Source organism: Lethenteron reissneri, chromosome 28, assembly GCF_015708825.2.
Source record: "Lethenteron reissneri isolate LAM-NWPU_2019-01 chromosome 28, ASM1570882v1, whole genome shotgun sequence".
NCBI lineage: Eukaryota > Metazoa > Chordata > Hyperoartia > Petromyzontiformes > Petromyzontidae > Lethenteron > Lethenteron reissneri.
Window position 1 is genome coordinate 10,776,376 of NC_083806.1, and position 14,350 is coordinate 10,790,725.

The 14,350-nt window shown below is 44.5% G+C and overlaps 1 protein-coding gene across 6 annotated transcripts in view; it reads left to right on the forward strand.

Annotated features, from left to right (window-relative positions):
• TRIM37 (tripartite motif containing 37) overlaps positions 1-14,350 on the forward strand; it is a 44,568-nt gene that overhangs the window by 2,216 nt on the left and 28,002 nt on the right. For 2 of the 6 annotated variants that reach the window (XM_061562102.1, XM_061562104.1), the window contains exons 1-9: positions 770-1,372; positions 2,976-3,077; positions 3,791-3,831; positions 5,628-5,744; positions 6,509-6,596; positions 10,244-10,366; positions 11,673-11,796; positions 11,978-12,045; positions 13,175-13,299. In XM_061562102.1, the coding sequence (XP_061418086.1) occupies positions 1,352-1,372; positions 2,976-3,077; positions 3,791-3,831; positions 5,628-5,744; positions 6,509-6,596; positions 10,244-10,366; positions 11,673-11,796; positions 11,978-12,045; positions 13,175-13,299 (809 nt within the window). In that variant the 5' untranslated portion in view covers positions 770-1,351. Of the gene's footprint in view, positions 1-768; positions 1,373-2,975; positions 3,078-3,790; positions 3,832-5,627; positions 5,745-6,508; positions 6,597-10,243; positions 10,367-11,672; positions 11,797-11,977; positions 12,046-13,174; positions 13,300-14,350 lie in introns of those variants that run through there. The other 4 variants (XM_061562106.1, XM_061562107.1, XM_061562103.1 and 1 more) reach the window with 3 other exon arrangements.

The following is a 14,350-nucleotide window of genomic DNA, read 5'->3' on the forward strand; positions in this document are numbered from 1 at the left end:
TGTTAACACAGATTGGGGTACAGGCCCCAATGGCTATGGTATAATGAATAAAGTCAAAGCCAAAATGTATCCCCGTTCGAATGAGCTATGGGACGATGTTCATCTCCGTTGGCGACCTTGAATCCGGTGGTGGAATATCTGTATTTCCATGGTAAAATCAATTTTCTCAGGAGACTTTTCACAAAGTGGATCTAATGACAACGGGCTCAGAGGGCGATGTTTAGCTTAGTCGTTTCCAGGAAGGGATTGAATTCTAAACTCATGATCGAGAATGTTTGACAACAGAGTTGCCCTGCCTGGTACAAAAACTGCAAGTGTTTGAAAGTTAAAACTAAAGTCAAACTGTCTTCTTGAGAAAGAGATAAGTGGGGGGCCTTTCGCATCTCCCATGGCAACCTTGAGCACATGCAATAACTTAATGTCAAATACTGTTGACAACCGCGTTGCATTGAAATCATCTGGAATGTGCATGTGCTTAAACCATGACCAATACAGCTTGTGTGATGCATTGCTTTTTGTTTAGTGTAGGTAAGGAACATAATTTTTGTTGAATCAAACTAACAACATGCTTGCCCAAACCAGCAGGAATATGTGGTCATCTGCATCAGTGGTATAAGTTCCATGCCTCATGGCAGGGGCCAGTCCTCCGTGGGATGACAAATTATGATGGCCTGCAGCTTGTTTATCAACAATTGAAGGTTTATTGTGGTTTTAGAGATAAGGAAAAACGTATGTTGACTTGCAGAAGTTAAGGATCCAACACACGTTTGTTGATCAAATTCAAAGTTGACCTCTGAATAAGGAAAGCTTTAATGAATCTCGAAAACCTTTTTTAGGAGGGTCTTGCCTTCACACGTTTGGTCAATTCCACGAGTGACCAATTACATTCAATGAATTAATCCCATTTCTGATACAACGTTGATCTCTTGAAGGGCTTCAGCCACTGGAGGAAATTGCACATTGTGGCATTAAACCATTTCTCATGAAGACAACAACTTTGTCCTCCATAAGAGTGGCTCCTATTTATCAACCCATGAGGGATTTGACCCCTAACTGATTATTTTAACTGGCAGTCTTCCAATTGTAAATCAAGTGCCCCGCCATGTGTAAAACGCAGTAGCCATTTACCTGTAATATATTTACACTGGGGTTGTATGTGTTTGTTTCTGTGCAGCTCTGAACTGTAGGCATGGTGTGAAAGTTGAGTGTCTTTAAATAAGCCAGTCGTCCAGTAGTGCTGCTCCACTGCTGGTGAAAGTGCGCTGACCTGCCTCCCTGCTTCCCTCGCTTGGAACGTTTGGCTACTTCTCGCTCTGCTCCTTGACACTGCCGTACCACTAACCAAAGCACCATGGATGAAAATAGTGTCGAGGTGAGATAATACGACAACGTTGCCTGCTTGTTGTTATAGTCGGCAAATTTTTGGGTAATCAATTCTAACCTCCCTGGCATTTTCCAAATTTTGGGGTCTGCATTCACTCATTCCTGCTTGGGTCCATCTCCACGTTAATACGCCTGGTTCACCACTTTGAACCACCCTCTTCCCGTGCCTGCCTCTCTCAGTCTCTACTACCCTATTGCTTCCAAGACCTGCCCTAAACCATCTGTGTTTACTTTCTCTCAGCGTGTGTGAGATAGACAGCACCACCCTTGCCTTTCTCTTCTCCTTGTTTTATAGATGTCTCATCAGTTCTTGTGGTCCCAGATATCAAACTCGTAATTCTCATTTTATGCTTGCCATTCTTATCTGTTAATACTCGCCTTATTGCTGTCTTATACTTTCCTCTTCAGCCAGATCTGACTCTGCCTGCTACACATGGCTCCGCTTATTTATCTCTATTTTAGACATACCTTTTGAAATAACACAACATAATCGTAATATTTATCCAGGAACACCTTGGATGGTTGCAATACAAATTTTCAGGAAGGGTCTCGCATTGGGATATTTGAGTAATGGATTTTTAGGAGTATTTTCTGTGTGTGAAGAAACCAGAACAGCTAGTGAACTCCCCCCCCCCCATGCATATGAACACTCAAAGGTGTGCACAGACATGTAAGCTTATTCTAGTCATCTTCTAATAACCTCCTGGGGTTTTAAAAAAATCTACATGCTCTACAAACCCTTTGCCTCTATAGGACTGTATGTGCTAGCCATTTTTTTTTGCCAATGTACTAATTGCATTAATGTACCAGTTTTAAGACAGGGCGGCAGAGTTCGTTTTGCATTCATGTGCCCCTACCAGGAACTCCATTGTCAGTCTATTTCTTTTGGCACGTAATTATCTCGCCATCGATTGGATATAACGAAATACACTGAATGTGCTGCTGATGATTTGCTTCAATAATTGCATAGACTAACCTCGTCCACTGCGATGTTTGTTAATTGCCACGCACGGTGCCTATTTTCTGAGGCACGTGAAAATGAACAATGAAAATAATGAAACTTTCTGTTAGCTTTTGGTGACTCGATGAATTACGGTGATCTTATGATTTAGTCGATGCATGCAGTTTTTTTTTTACATAATGAATTTACAGTGTTCATGTGGGATCCTCTTTGTATTAACCAAGTAATTGGTAATCTCGATATTTAATGTCTTAATTCAAATGCATAACTGCATAGTTATTCTCTTAAATCATTGCAGACTTGTCACCAAGTCGCCTGGAATGTGCCCATTCTCATCAGATCTTGAAAGCTAAAAGCAGGGTTTGAGCCTTGTATTGTTTCAACGGGTTAATACTGAATGCCAGCGCTGCTACATGCTGGCAGTGCAGCAAAATCCATTGTTATACTGTACTTCTATCCACCCATGTGTTTGCTGTCCACGTTCACAAACTAGCACAGCGTGGTGAAATATGGTTAAACAATGCCCACTACAAACGGCACGGTGTGGAGAGGGCCATTATTCCGCAGAAGATTTTAAAAAGCTCCCTAACGTGTACAGGCAACTGAGAGGAATCGGTCTGTGGTTTTGTAGAGCATCGCGGAGGTGTTCCGATGCTTCATTTGCATGGAAAAGCTGCGGGACGCTCGCCTCTGTCCCCACTGCTCCAAGCTTTGCTGCTTCAGCTGCATACGGGTACAGTGAAATGAAAGCTTTCGTGACTGCAGGGATTCATATTGTTGGTTCTTTCGGTAAAGTCACGTAGAAGGGAAATAAAAAAAATCATGTTTTATATTTTTATTATTGTATTATTTCCCTTCTACGTGACTTTACCGAAAGAACCAAGAATATGGGTACAGTGACGTCATCAAGTGTTGCGTTGTATATGCCAAATTGTGCAAGACAACTAATTAACATTGTGCAGACCCATGCTTTGCTGTGGATAAGAGCAAATATTAGCAGAACTTGGTTCTGTCTCCAGACATAAAAATACAAATATTTTTGGTTCATTTAGCATATTGGCTTTCCGGACCATATTATCAAGAAGCATTTGTTAATCATGCAAACTGGATCGGTCTCTCCAGTATAATCCAGCTTGTTAAGAAAATGCCAGATCTTATTGGAAAGAGCACTCCGTTGAAATTATGATGCAGTTTTAGCGTAATTTTTACGAGTTTTAATTGATGCAAGCAATACCTTCAAACTACACCTTCAAACAATTGCACATCATGTTTTCTTTTCTCAAAGTGAACATCGTCGAATTGCCTTTAAAATGTAAAACTAGATCGACACTACGCACATGATTTACTTAAACCGTTAACGTGTTACAGTGGGCAATGCTGTGTTGATAACATTTTATGGTGTGGTTATTTGTGAATGAAGCTTCACTGCTCGCTTTGTTTTTCTAGCGGTGGCTCACAGAACAGAGAGCTCAATGTCCACACTGCAGGTATGAAAGGTGTTTTTGTTACTTTAACTTAAGTCTCAGCTATTCACTGAGAGGGTCAGGTTTGAGGCTATAACTGAATTTGAACAAGCAACTTGTATTGTTATATCATGTCGTGGGCAGATAGATATATAAATGACCCCTTATTTTCTAGGTAGTCTATTAAGAGACCAAGGGTCTCTTGAAAACGTTGCTACGATTTTTAAAAAAAACCTGAAATAATTAAATATTACACAATAGTTGAGTGTAAAAAAATAATAATTTCAATACAGCTATCGTATCAAGCTTGCACCTGCGTGTAGCTCTTATTAACAGGACATGAAATCCAGAAGCACATTGCAGCACAGTGTTTGAGTTGCTATTATTACCAGCGCCTTGTGCCGGTGGTTCTCAACATTTTTGGTACGGCGGGCCCAATCAAGACCACTGGTGCCCCTGCGCCCACCCCCAGGTCACTAAGGTCACAATGGAGAGATCGCACGTCCACGGTTCTACAGACAGACATGCAGGCATTATTTAAGCCGCAAGAACCCGATGAGCTGAAATTAACTTTTTCAAAGGCATCCGGCCCAAGCTGGTCGCCAATGGTGGAAAATGACAGAGAAAGTTATGTAGGTAGCCAAATTAAGCGATCGTACATAAACAAAATAAACGACTATTAATGACGGAAACATAACAGCGATAGTAAAAATGTATGCAAAAAGGATACATTTTACTTGAACATTCATAGTTGTAAAATTATACTTGCAAAGAAAATGTATAAGTCCCAGCCTCTAGTCAAGTTAAGTATTCGTATGGCAGTCTGCACCCACCTGCCACCTCCAAAAGGCTTTCACGGGGCCTGACCCATGGGTTGAGAACCGCTGGCCTAAACCATAGTTTGTAGTTAGTAACATGGAAGGCAGAAATGTTAGAAATGTTGTCATTCAACTTTGCCACCAATAACTACTATGGACTGAATTTAGCATCGTCCAGTTTCACGACTTAACATATTTGGCACATTCCAGCGCTATGTAATGGCCACTCTATAGCAAATCGTGTGAGGGGCACTACCTCAGTGTGGATAACCGCCAATTGAATGGACTTCACAGGTAGTTCTGATGTCATCTTTCAGAGGCCATTTTTCATGATGATTGTTTTTTTAATATTTAAATTAAAATCTCCCCTCATGGCATGGTTTCAAAAGCACTAGTGGAATATTCAAACATTTGTACATCCTAATCAACATGCTGTCGCCGCGACCCTCCCCAGGAAAAGCGGATTGTGAAACGAACGAACAAAAATTTGTACATCGCTGTCCATGACAGGCTTTTAAAAAATTACTCTTTTAGAAAATGCACAGCAACCAATAATTGCAATTTTAAATGCATAACCGTTGATATTTTAGAACATCGTACAGAGAGAAAAAGAAAACTTGGCAAAACTGTGGTAATCAATTATCAAGTCGGTATGTCTTTGTTGACACGGAATGCTACTGTTGGTATGAAAGGGAAATAATGTAAGTGTGCGTGCCGTCACTGCGCTATGAGCTGACGACCCGAGTTCGATCCCCGCTCACGTCCAACACCAGTGAAGATTATCTGAACTGGACCTGGGCCTCTCCTAGGTCGACTCGACCTCAAATGAGTACCTAATTCGGTGTGTAAACATCGCCACTCAGGATACAAAGGTGGCCAGGCGTGGTGCTGGCCACCCACCCCCTTAGTGTACCGTACCGGCCTTCATAGGTGCTCGCTAACAACACTTTCCCCAACAGTCTGTTACGGCTAAATGGGTGATTCTTGTCTTTGTCATCACAGGGCACCCTTACAGCTGCACGAGCTGGTGAACTGCCGCTGGGCGGAGGAGGTCACACAGCAGCTGGACACACTGCACATGTGTGGGCTTAGCAAGCAGGAGGATGGCGACAAGGACAAGTACGTCCTTGAGTCGTTTGACCGTCGAGTTCCAGCGCAGGCACCAAATGGCCGTGTTAAAAGTCGGTGTTTTTAAATGGCACTTTTGACAGCTCAGCCACGTGAGATGACTGAGGGATGATACAAATGTTTCCTATTGTATAGCCAGTGGTGGAGGGGTGGCGCAGTGGTTTTCGCACTGTGCTATGATCCCGGCAGCCCGTGTTAAATTCCCGGCCGTGGCTGACATCAGTGACGAGTGTTATCTCGACTAGTCTTGTGGCCCTCCACTTTCACAAATTCATAATGAAACAGCATGGTGAAGTGTGGTCATACAATTCCCGATACCAATATGGCGTGGGGAGCCCTTCATCCAGCAGTGGATTGACAAGGGGCTGTGAATATTATAGCTAACGCACATTTGGCCCCGGGCTGTATTATGGCTGCAGCCATGTGACTCAGTTTTGCAGGGTTAGGAGTTCAACTGCCAGCCTTGGGTCAACTCGACCAATCACCCCTGTAGGATCAGTCGTGCAAGGGCAGATTTGTGAAAAGTCAGAAGTGGTCTCGTCCTGTTAAGAGACCAGCCTCTCCTGCCACGTGGATATGGAATGGTCACTGTCGGCTGAGAGGCACAAACCAAGATGAGTCCTTTCCAATCATTCCATGGAGCAGGAAGACATTTGGAATGCAATTATATTGGGAGCACCAGTAAATGTTCACAATTTTTTTTACGATTGTAATACTTGTGTGGTCATTTTGGTTATGGGTGCCTTTAATAACAGGTGTGAACTGCACAGAGAGAAGCTGAGCGTTTTCTGCTGGACCTGTAAAAAGTGCATCTGTCACCAGTGCGCTCTCTGGGGCGGCATGGTGAGTAAAATATCCGCCGTCTCACTCGACATAACACCTTCATGTGAGATGTGTGCTCATGGCTCCAGGTCAGGTGGGAAGTAGGTTCCATTTGAGGTTAGATTTGAAGCTTTCGTGATTGCAAGGATTCATACTCTTAGGTTTTTTTTCCGGTAAAGTCACGTAGGTAAAAATAAATAATAAAAATAATAGAAATACTAATAGAAATAAAATAAAAAATCACGACGTTTCGAAGGCAACACAAGTCTCCGTAATCAGGTGGGACCGTCACAGTTAAATTTAATGTATCAAGTAAGGCAATATTCCAAGCGACAAGCCCCCCCCCTCCCCCTTAACTTGTATTTAAGAGCTTGTCTCTTGGAATTTTGCTTCACTTGATACAGCAAATTTAGCTGTGACGGTTTCACCTGATGACGGAGACTTGTGTTGCCTCCGAAACGTCGTCATTTATTATTTTATTTCTATTATTATTTCCATTATTTTTATTATTTTTACCTACGTGACTTTACCGAAGAAAAAAAACCTAAGAGTATCCATTTGAGGTCTTCTAGCCAAGTTGTCTGTTCACCCTCCCAAGAGAACAGGTCTTGTGGCAGCCCAGCAGCAGCCACGAGTGGAACGACGAATGTAGTTTCCGCTTTCCTGTTGTGCTCTCGTGAATTAATAGGGCATGCTCACGTCACCTGCAAGTTACCAGAACCCGAGGCGGTGCTTGCCGTCTCCCTGACGTGGATCCATGGCATGTCTCCACGTGACGTTCATGTTTTTGTAGTTGTTTGTTTTGTGAGCTAGGCAAAGCTGTGCTCGGGGTGGCGAGATCCCCCACGTAGGTTTATGAAAATGTTGTATCCGCTGGGCCTCTGAGGTGGCCTGGAGATGGCAGTGCACCAAATGTGTTGGTCAACCCATCTGTGCAGACTGTATGAGTGTTATTCCACAATCGTATATGCGTGTTTTTTTTCCTCCTGAAATCAACGAAACAAACTTCGGGACTCGGCGAGGCCTTCCTGTATAAATCGGTGCCATCACAGTTGTATTTTTTTATATACTGTATTGTGTTATGGGCCAGCGGAAGGTCAGTGTGAATTGCAAAAACGTGACATTTACAGCTGTTTGACACTACATGAAATCTAACAGTTACAGGGAACGATATTGCACGTGTTTCCATTCGTCATCTCTTTATCTCAAGTTAAGTTGCATTGCAGTGGGCCTTTTCCCACGTGCTGGTTTTATGCTGACATTGACATGCTGAGACAATTGCCATGCGGATCGTTGCATTTCAATGCAATGAGAAATGTCTATCTTGCGGAGGAAAATTGTGGCTGGCGATATACAGTTAATTGAAAAACACTGTGCATGAAATACATACTGCATGCACAGTGTTTCTACCACGCATGGAGTGTATATACTATACAGTTGTATTTGTTTTATTAATTGTATACATTGCAAAGCTATTTACAGTATACATAGGTCACTATAGACTGATGTGTAAATTAAAAACGGTAACAGATCAATTTAGACTGGAACGCACTATGTGTGGGTTAAAGCTGTGTATGCGAGACTTGGGCCCGCTCTCGGCTATGTAGCCATGGCAGCCTTATGAACGTGTGTTGACCCGAAATGTTCCAGTCCTAACAACCTCCTCCGGGGCGACTGTGTCGTCTGGGTGTTGTGTCAATGTCATTTTAGTTTTTTACGTTGCCGCAGGATGCGTGTGGCTAGCGAGGGGGGGGGTAACCAATGGAAAGTGAGGTGGGGGCTTAGGCGGCGCTTCACTTCCCTGCATGTGAAGAGCCACCGGGGATTGTACTCGCATTGACCGGCAACTTCGGCGTGAGTGAAGTTGGCACGCAAAGCATGTGACAAGGCACCGATGATTAAAAGATTGGTAAACGTCCATGCAAGAACGTTAGTGGTATGAAAGATGACGGGTAGCTATCAAAACACCTTTGCATATTTAAAAAGTCATTTTTTTTTCTCTGGTTTGTGTCTCCATGGTTTGAGAAACCCGATGATCAATTTGCGAAAAACGCAAATACATACGTCAATACCACTGTGGCCTTAAAATGAAACATTTATAATAGGCAATTTTTTGTGCAATGGCCTTTCTTCGGAGCATATAAAAAATAATAACTTTGGTTTTTTCAAAGGTGGCTTCCGAATAGCAACACAACTTGGTACTACAGGTTCGTTCATATTGGATTATAGTGCCCTCCCACCAGAAGTGGACGGATCGAGCCAAGGCGGTAAACCCTTGCAACCTCGGTCGGAAATGCTTCAATAAAACGCGAGGTTGTCGTGTCGATTAGCTGCCTTGGAATTTGAAAATGCCGCACAGATATACACGTGCCTTGTCAGGTTTTCATTGCGTCCTCTGCGATGTTCTGCAATAGTATGACAGATTAGCCTGTGTTATTTGATGTTTTTGTAATTGGCATTATTTTTTTCTGTGTTGATGAGAATGCTCATTGACCAGAGAGAGGATCTTAGTTTCATGAGCAAATGGGTAGATATTTCACCTCTTGACAAGGGATGCCATTATTCACTTGTGAAACATAATGAATGGATCTATTGGGCCCATACACCTTAATGATGTGATCTGCTGATAACCCAATCACCAGAATTAATGACACCACCGTTGTTGCTGATTTTAATTCGATACTAGCCAATACCATTATAGCTGTGTGTGGTTTGCATCCTGAGCTGTTTTCCTCGTGAACTGGGTTCAACTCCCAGCCACGCACACATGTGGCCACCTGGTGATTGAACTTGTTCTCTAAGCCTCTGCCAGATCAACTCGGTCTTAAATCGGTGCTAGCCTTAATTGAGCACTGGGGAGATAATGGTGCCCAGGTGTCCTGCTGACTATACCACACCCGCCTCGTGTCCTATGCCGACCTTATTAGGTGTTTACTATTACGGGTTGGCATTTTCCTGAATGTTCTGGCTCTCTATTTGCGTCTGTGTGCCTTTCTATGTGTGCATATGTGTCCAAAGGGCTTTGTAACTTCACGTGGCCTCAAAATGCACCTAGCCTGGCACAAGCGCTGTGGCGATGTTACCGCCAATTTAATGGCGACTGGTGGCTGTGTTGGTGTATCTAGTACAGATGCAATACGTAGCTGATCGATGCCCAGGTGCAGTCAAGGTATGGCTCCATTTTATTGAGGGAGCGAAACGGGGGGGCGTGGCACAGGCTCGAGAAGAGATGGACTAATGTGGTACAGAAAGATCTGGAGTTGATTGAACTTGCAGATTACTGTTACTAGCGGTGTCAAGCTCAAGCCTCTCTGCAGGAGGCTCGTGAAGAATGCTGCTGGGTAGTTGGAGGCACCAGCCCTCCAACAACAGCAAAGGGTAGAGGATAGACACTCACAAAAACGATCGGAACGCCGGGCGGCTAAAACGCAGCGATTTAGCATGTTGGGGAGCACAGGTGGTGCATCTGCCAGTCTTCCCATTCACTCAAGCTACAGCACCTGGGTCTGTCCTGTGTGACCTGTCGGCAAGCCTTCAACACTTAACGTGACCTCCGAGTGCACCGAGTTTGGCACAAGCCGTCACCGACACTTAGTGGCTAACAGTGGTTGTGCGTGCAAACTTGTGTGTGTGTGTGCGCGCGCACATCTATCTCGTGCGCTGTACAGCATGGTGGCCACATGTTTAAGCCGCTGTCGGAGATCTACGAGCAACACGTGTCACAGGTCAACGAGGAGGTGGGGAAGCTGCGGCGGCGACTGATGGAGCTCATCAGCCTGGTGCAGGAAGTGGTGAGTGGCGGCCGCATCCACGCCGCCTACGATGAGCACGGTTGGCTACGTACGGTGCGAAAGAAGTTCAACATGTATGTATGTCGAAGTTCTCTTCGCACCGTACTTAGTCAACCGCACACATACATACGAAGAATAATGAGCAGATACAAAAAAATAGAGCCCAGGGTGGAACATTTCTCAAGAGTTCTTGAATGTGGCAGTCGTAGAAAAGTTTTGGTCTCTAGTATTGTGGCTGTTACGTGACCCTCCTTAAGCACTTATTAACGAGGCCACCACTTTGTGTTACAATTCAGGCATGTCAAGGGGCTAACAAAATTAGATAGAAGATGACAAACAGCACCATGTGTCAAAGGCACTGCATTTGACCGGGCAGTGGTTTGAGGTTGGCGAATCAATATTGTTTTTGTTGTTATACGATTCCCCATGTGCAAGCTTGAACGTGGGTAAAATATGGTGGGTTTAATTTAATTTGGGCACGTATTGACCCTCGGTTTGCGTTTGACTGCAATGTACCAAGGCCTTCTCCTTGTATGCTTATGGAATGTTAATGTTGCATTACAAAGGGAATAACAACAATTACTGCATTGGGCTGCCTGAAGACCGGCACTGCAGCGGTGTCTTGGCCGATTGCTCTCGTGTTGTATTCCGCTGTGTATGTGCGGGCTCAAAGGGTGTCCCTTCAACAAGGTCACCTCATATGTTTGCGTATTTGTGAGCACAACGAGTAATTCGTATTTGTTGATTTTTTTTTTTACTCGGCCTGCTAATGACACATTACGCAAATGAGCACTGGGTGCCGTTGGTGATCCTTGGATATTATTCGACATTCCACATTCCTTAGGCGGTGACATTTCTGTATATACTCGCAACAATAACATCATATCGATTCGTACGATATCACAGGCAAGCCAACTGTGTGGGCGGTGTGTCAGCCAGCTACATTGGAGTGTAATGGTAAAGGTGCAGCCCTACAATTGCTCGTTCACACCACTGCTGGCAGAGGGACCTCCACCACAGAAGGGCTTTTAGAGAGCCCCTCTAGAGGATATTTGGCCTACTCTTCCATGCTGGTCAGACATCTCGGAAGAGATGAGATTACCCACACTTTACCCCACCATGTGTGACCTGATGAGCAACTTGCTGCGGTGTGTACTCGTAGCGCTTGGCTTTAACTGCCCACACTGGGAGATCAAACAGTCGACCGAAATGCAAGCTCCGTTTGCTAACCGTTGCACCACGGCAGCATGATTGGAGGGTTCTAGCGCATGACAAATGATCATCCAAACGTGACTCGGGTGTGCAGGAAAAAAACGTCGAGTCCGTCAGGGGCGCAAAGGACGACCGAGTGCGGGAAATCCGCAACGCCGTGGAGATGATGATCGCCCGACTGGACACGCAGCTCAAGAGCAAGCTGCTGACTCTCATGGGTGAGCGCCGTAGACGCCCGATGCAATGTGCTCCCTGTCTTTATGAAACTTCCCATCTCTGACGTATCTTAGTGGCGTCACTGTGAATGCGGCCGATGCGTATGCCTCTTGTTTCCGGGCTTGGCATCTCTTTCTCTCCCCGTGTGCTGTTGATTGCCAATGTGTCGATTTGTTCGGCTAGGCCAAAAGAACTCGTTGACGAAAGAGACGGAGCTTTTGGAGAGTCTGCTGCAGGAGGTGGAACACCAGGTAGTGCAACATTTAATCTGTCGTGAGTGCACTACCACTGGCTCAAACACAAAGTCGGGGTTTGTCCATTCATGTGTAACTAAAATCACAACTGCCTGCAAATGTAAGGGATGCAATTATCAACATTATCATTAATTCCTTTATCATACTGTGCCTTAAAAACCGAGCAGCTCTACATTCTCGTATGATCATTATGCAGATTTGGCGAGTGCTCAGCCGATGTAATTGTTACAAGTGACAGATGTATGTGTGTCGCTCATTAAACGGGTAATGTTCCCTTTGGTGTAGCGTCTTTCTGATTCAACAATCATTGCTGTTAATAACCATGAGCTGGTGGCAGAAATTCCACATTCTCATGGTGGGTAGCCAGTTTTTCCTTTGGAGAGTCATTGTTAAGAGCCACCGTTGTTCTGTTCTGGAGCATTGAAAAATTGAGATGATTCCTAAACCAATATTTTAAGTCACGACATTGCAATTGTGAGTCAGGTGCTGTGACCACATTGCCAATGAGTTGGGTATAGGGACAGATTCGCATCTTAAACACATTCCTGCGGAGGGAGCTGGTAGGAACGTTGGGTTGCTCGGTCAATGGCCAGGGTCAACGGCGGCGTGGAGTATTCCGCAAATATGCCCAACTGTGAGGGTGGACACAAGCCGGCGTGAGTAGGTTAAATGTTGAGTTTTATAAGGGCAACACGGGGTGACCAGCCCCTCCTTACCCAGCCCCACCCTCCCCACCCAGCCCCTCCCCACCCTCCCCACCCAGCCCCTCCCCACCCTCCCCTCTCCACCCAGCCCCTCCCTCCCCACCCAGCGCCTCCCTGCACGACGGACGGACACAATAATCCCCTGTGGGCTGGTGTAACCAGGAGGTTCCTACCAGTATGAAATGGCTGCAATGCATCATTTTGACAATTGGTCACGATTTTGCCAAAAAATGTAGTCCAAAGCAACATTTGCTTACATAATGTTCTCTGTTCATTTAATTCATTGATCCTGTAAGAGAATAACCTTGAGGCTAATGTCAGTTTCCTGCTTGCATGCATTTTTCTGTTCAATGAGTGTCACGTTATTTTGCATAAAGTTGTATAATTGTTGTTCACGTCTGATATGCCGCCCTTCCCTGCAGGTACGCTCATGCAGCAAGAGTGAACTAATCATGAAGAGTGCGGAGATCTTGCAGATGTTTCAGCAGGTCCATCGCCGACCCATGGCCTCCTTCGTCACTGCGCCGGTGCCCCCTGACTTCACGAGGTGGGAGAGACACGAACCAAAATACTCTCATGAGGTGGCGTGGGGCGAGGGAGGGTCAAAACATCTGCATGTGACTTGACGTAGGAGAAGCGGTGCTACACCGTGGTGCCAGAGTGTTACATTATTTAGGATTATCAAATGTCATGGTAAAAGATTAACCTTGTTTTTTTTTACAGACAATTGGAATGGGGGTTTTTCTTAGTGACATAAAGAATAAAAAAATCTGAAAAGATTAGAGACATTGAAAGAAGAACGGATCAAAACTATGGGTGTATAGATGCATCAATTCGTGATGTAAATGTATTGTTATGCCGCAGGATACGTGCGTCAAGTCCTGCGTGTCAATCAGTTGTGTTATTCACGTACAATGCATTGGTTCACTTAATCCGTGGAGCCGCTAGAGGTGCTACACAGCTGCGCTATATTGTTAATCGAATCACAACCGTGAATTTTTAAATTCACTCAGGAGGCAGGAGCAAGGTGAATATGCACAGGCCTAAATTTTGATTTAAAGCTTTCGTGACTGCAGGGATTCATATTCTTAGTTCTTTCGGTAGAGTCGCGTAGAATGGAAATAATAAAATAATAAAAATATTAAACAATACAATTCTCACGACGTTTCGACTGCAACACAAGCAATCATCATCAGGTGTGAAATCTACAGCAAGAATTTTTTTTAAAAAGTGGCGTTTTTTTCCTTACGTGACTTTACCGAAAGAACCAAGAATATGCACAGGCCTAGTTAAAAAAAAATGCTTAAACCTGGGAAAACAATCATAGGGGTGGACCTGGCTTCCATTAAATTGCTGCACATTCTAAGAAATACTCGCAATGAAAGAACGCCTCTCGTGACAAGTAGGGGGTTTCATACGGGACAGACGGGAGGGATGGAGGGATGTGTCCAAAAGATGTCAGGATTAAAGCAAAGACTTCTTCCAGACAGGGCTTAAAGCCCTGGAGCGCCAATCGGCACGAAGTGCATCACATTTGAAGAGGATCGTGTTGTAAAATAACATTTTAATCAGTTACTTGCCATTTGCTCTGTCGAGCT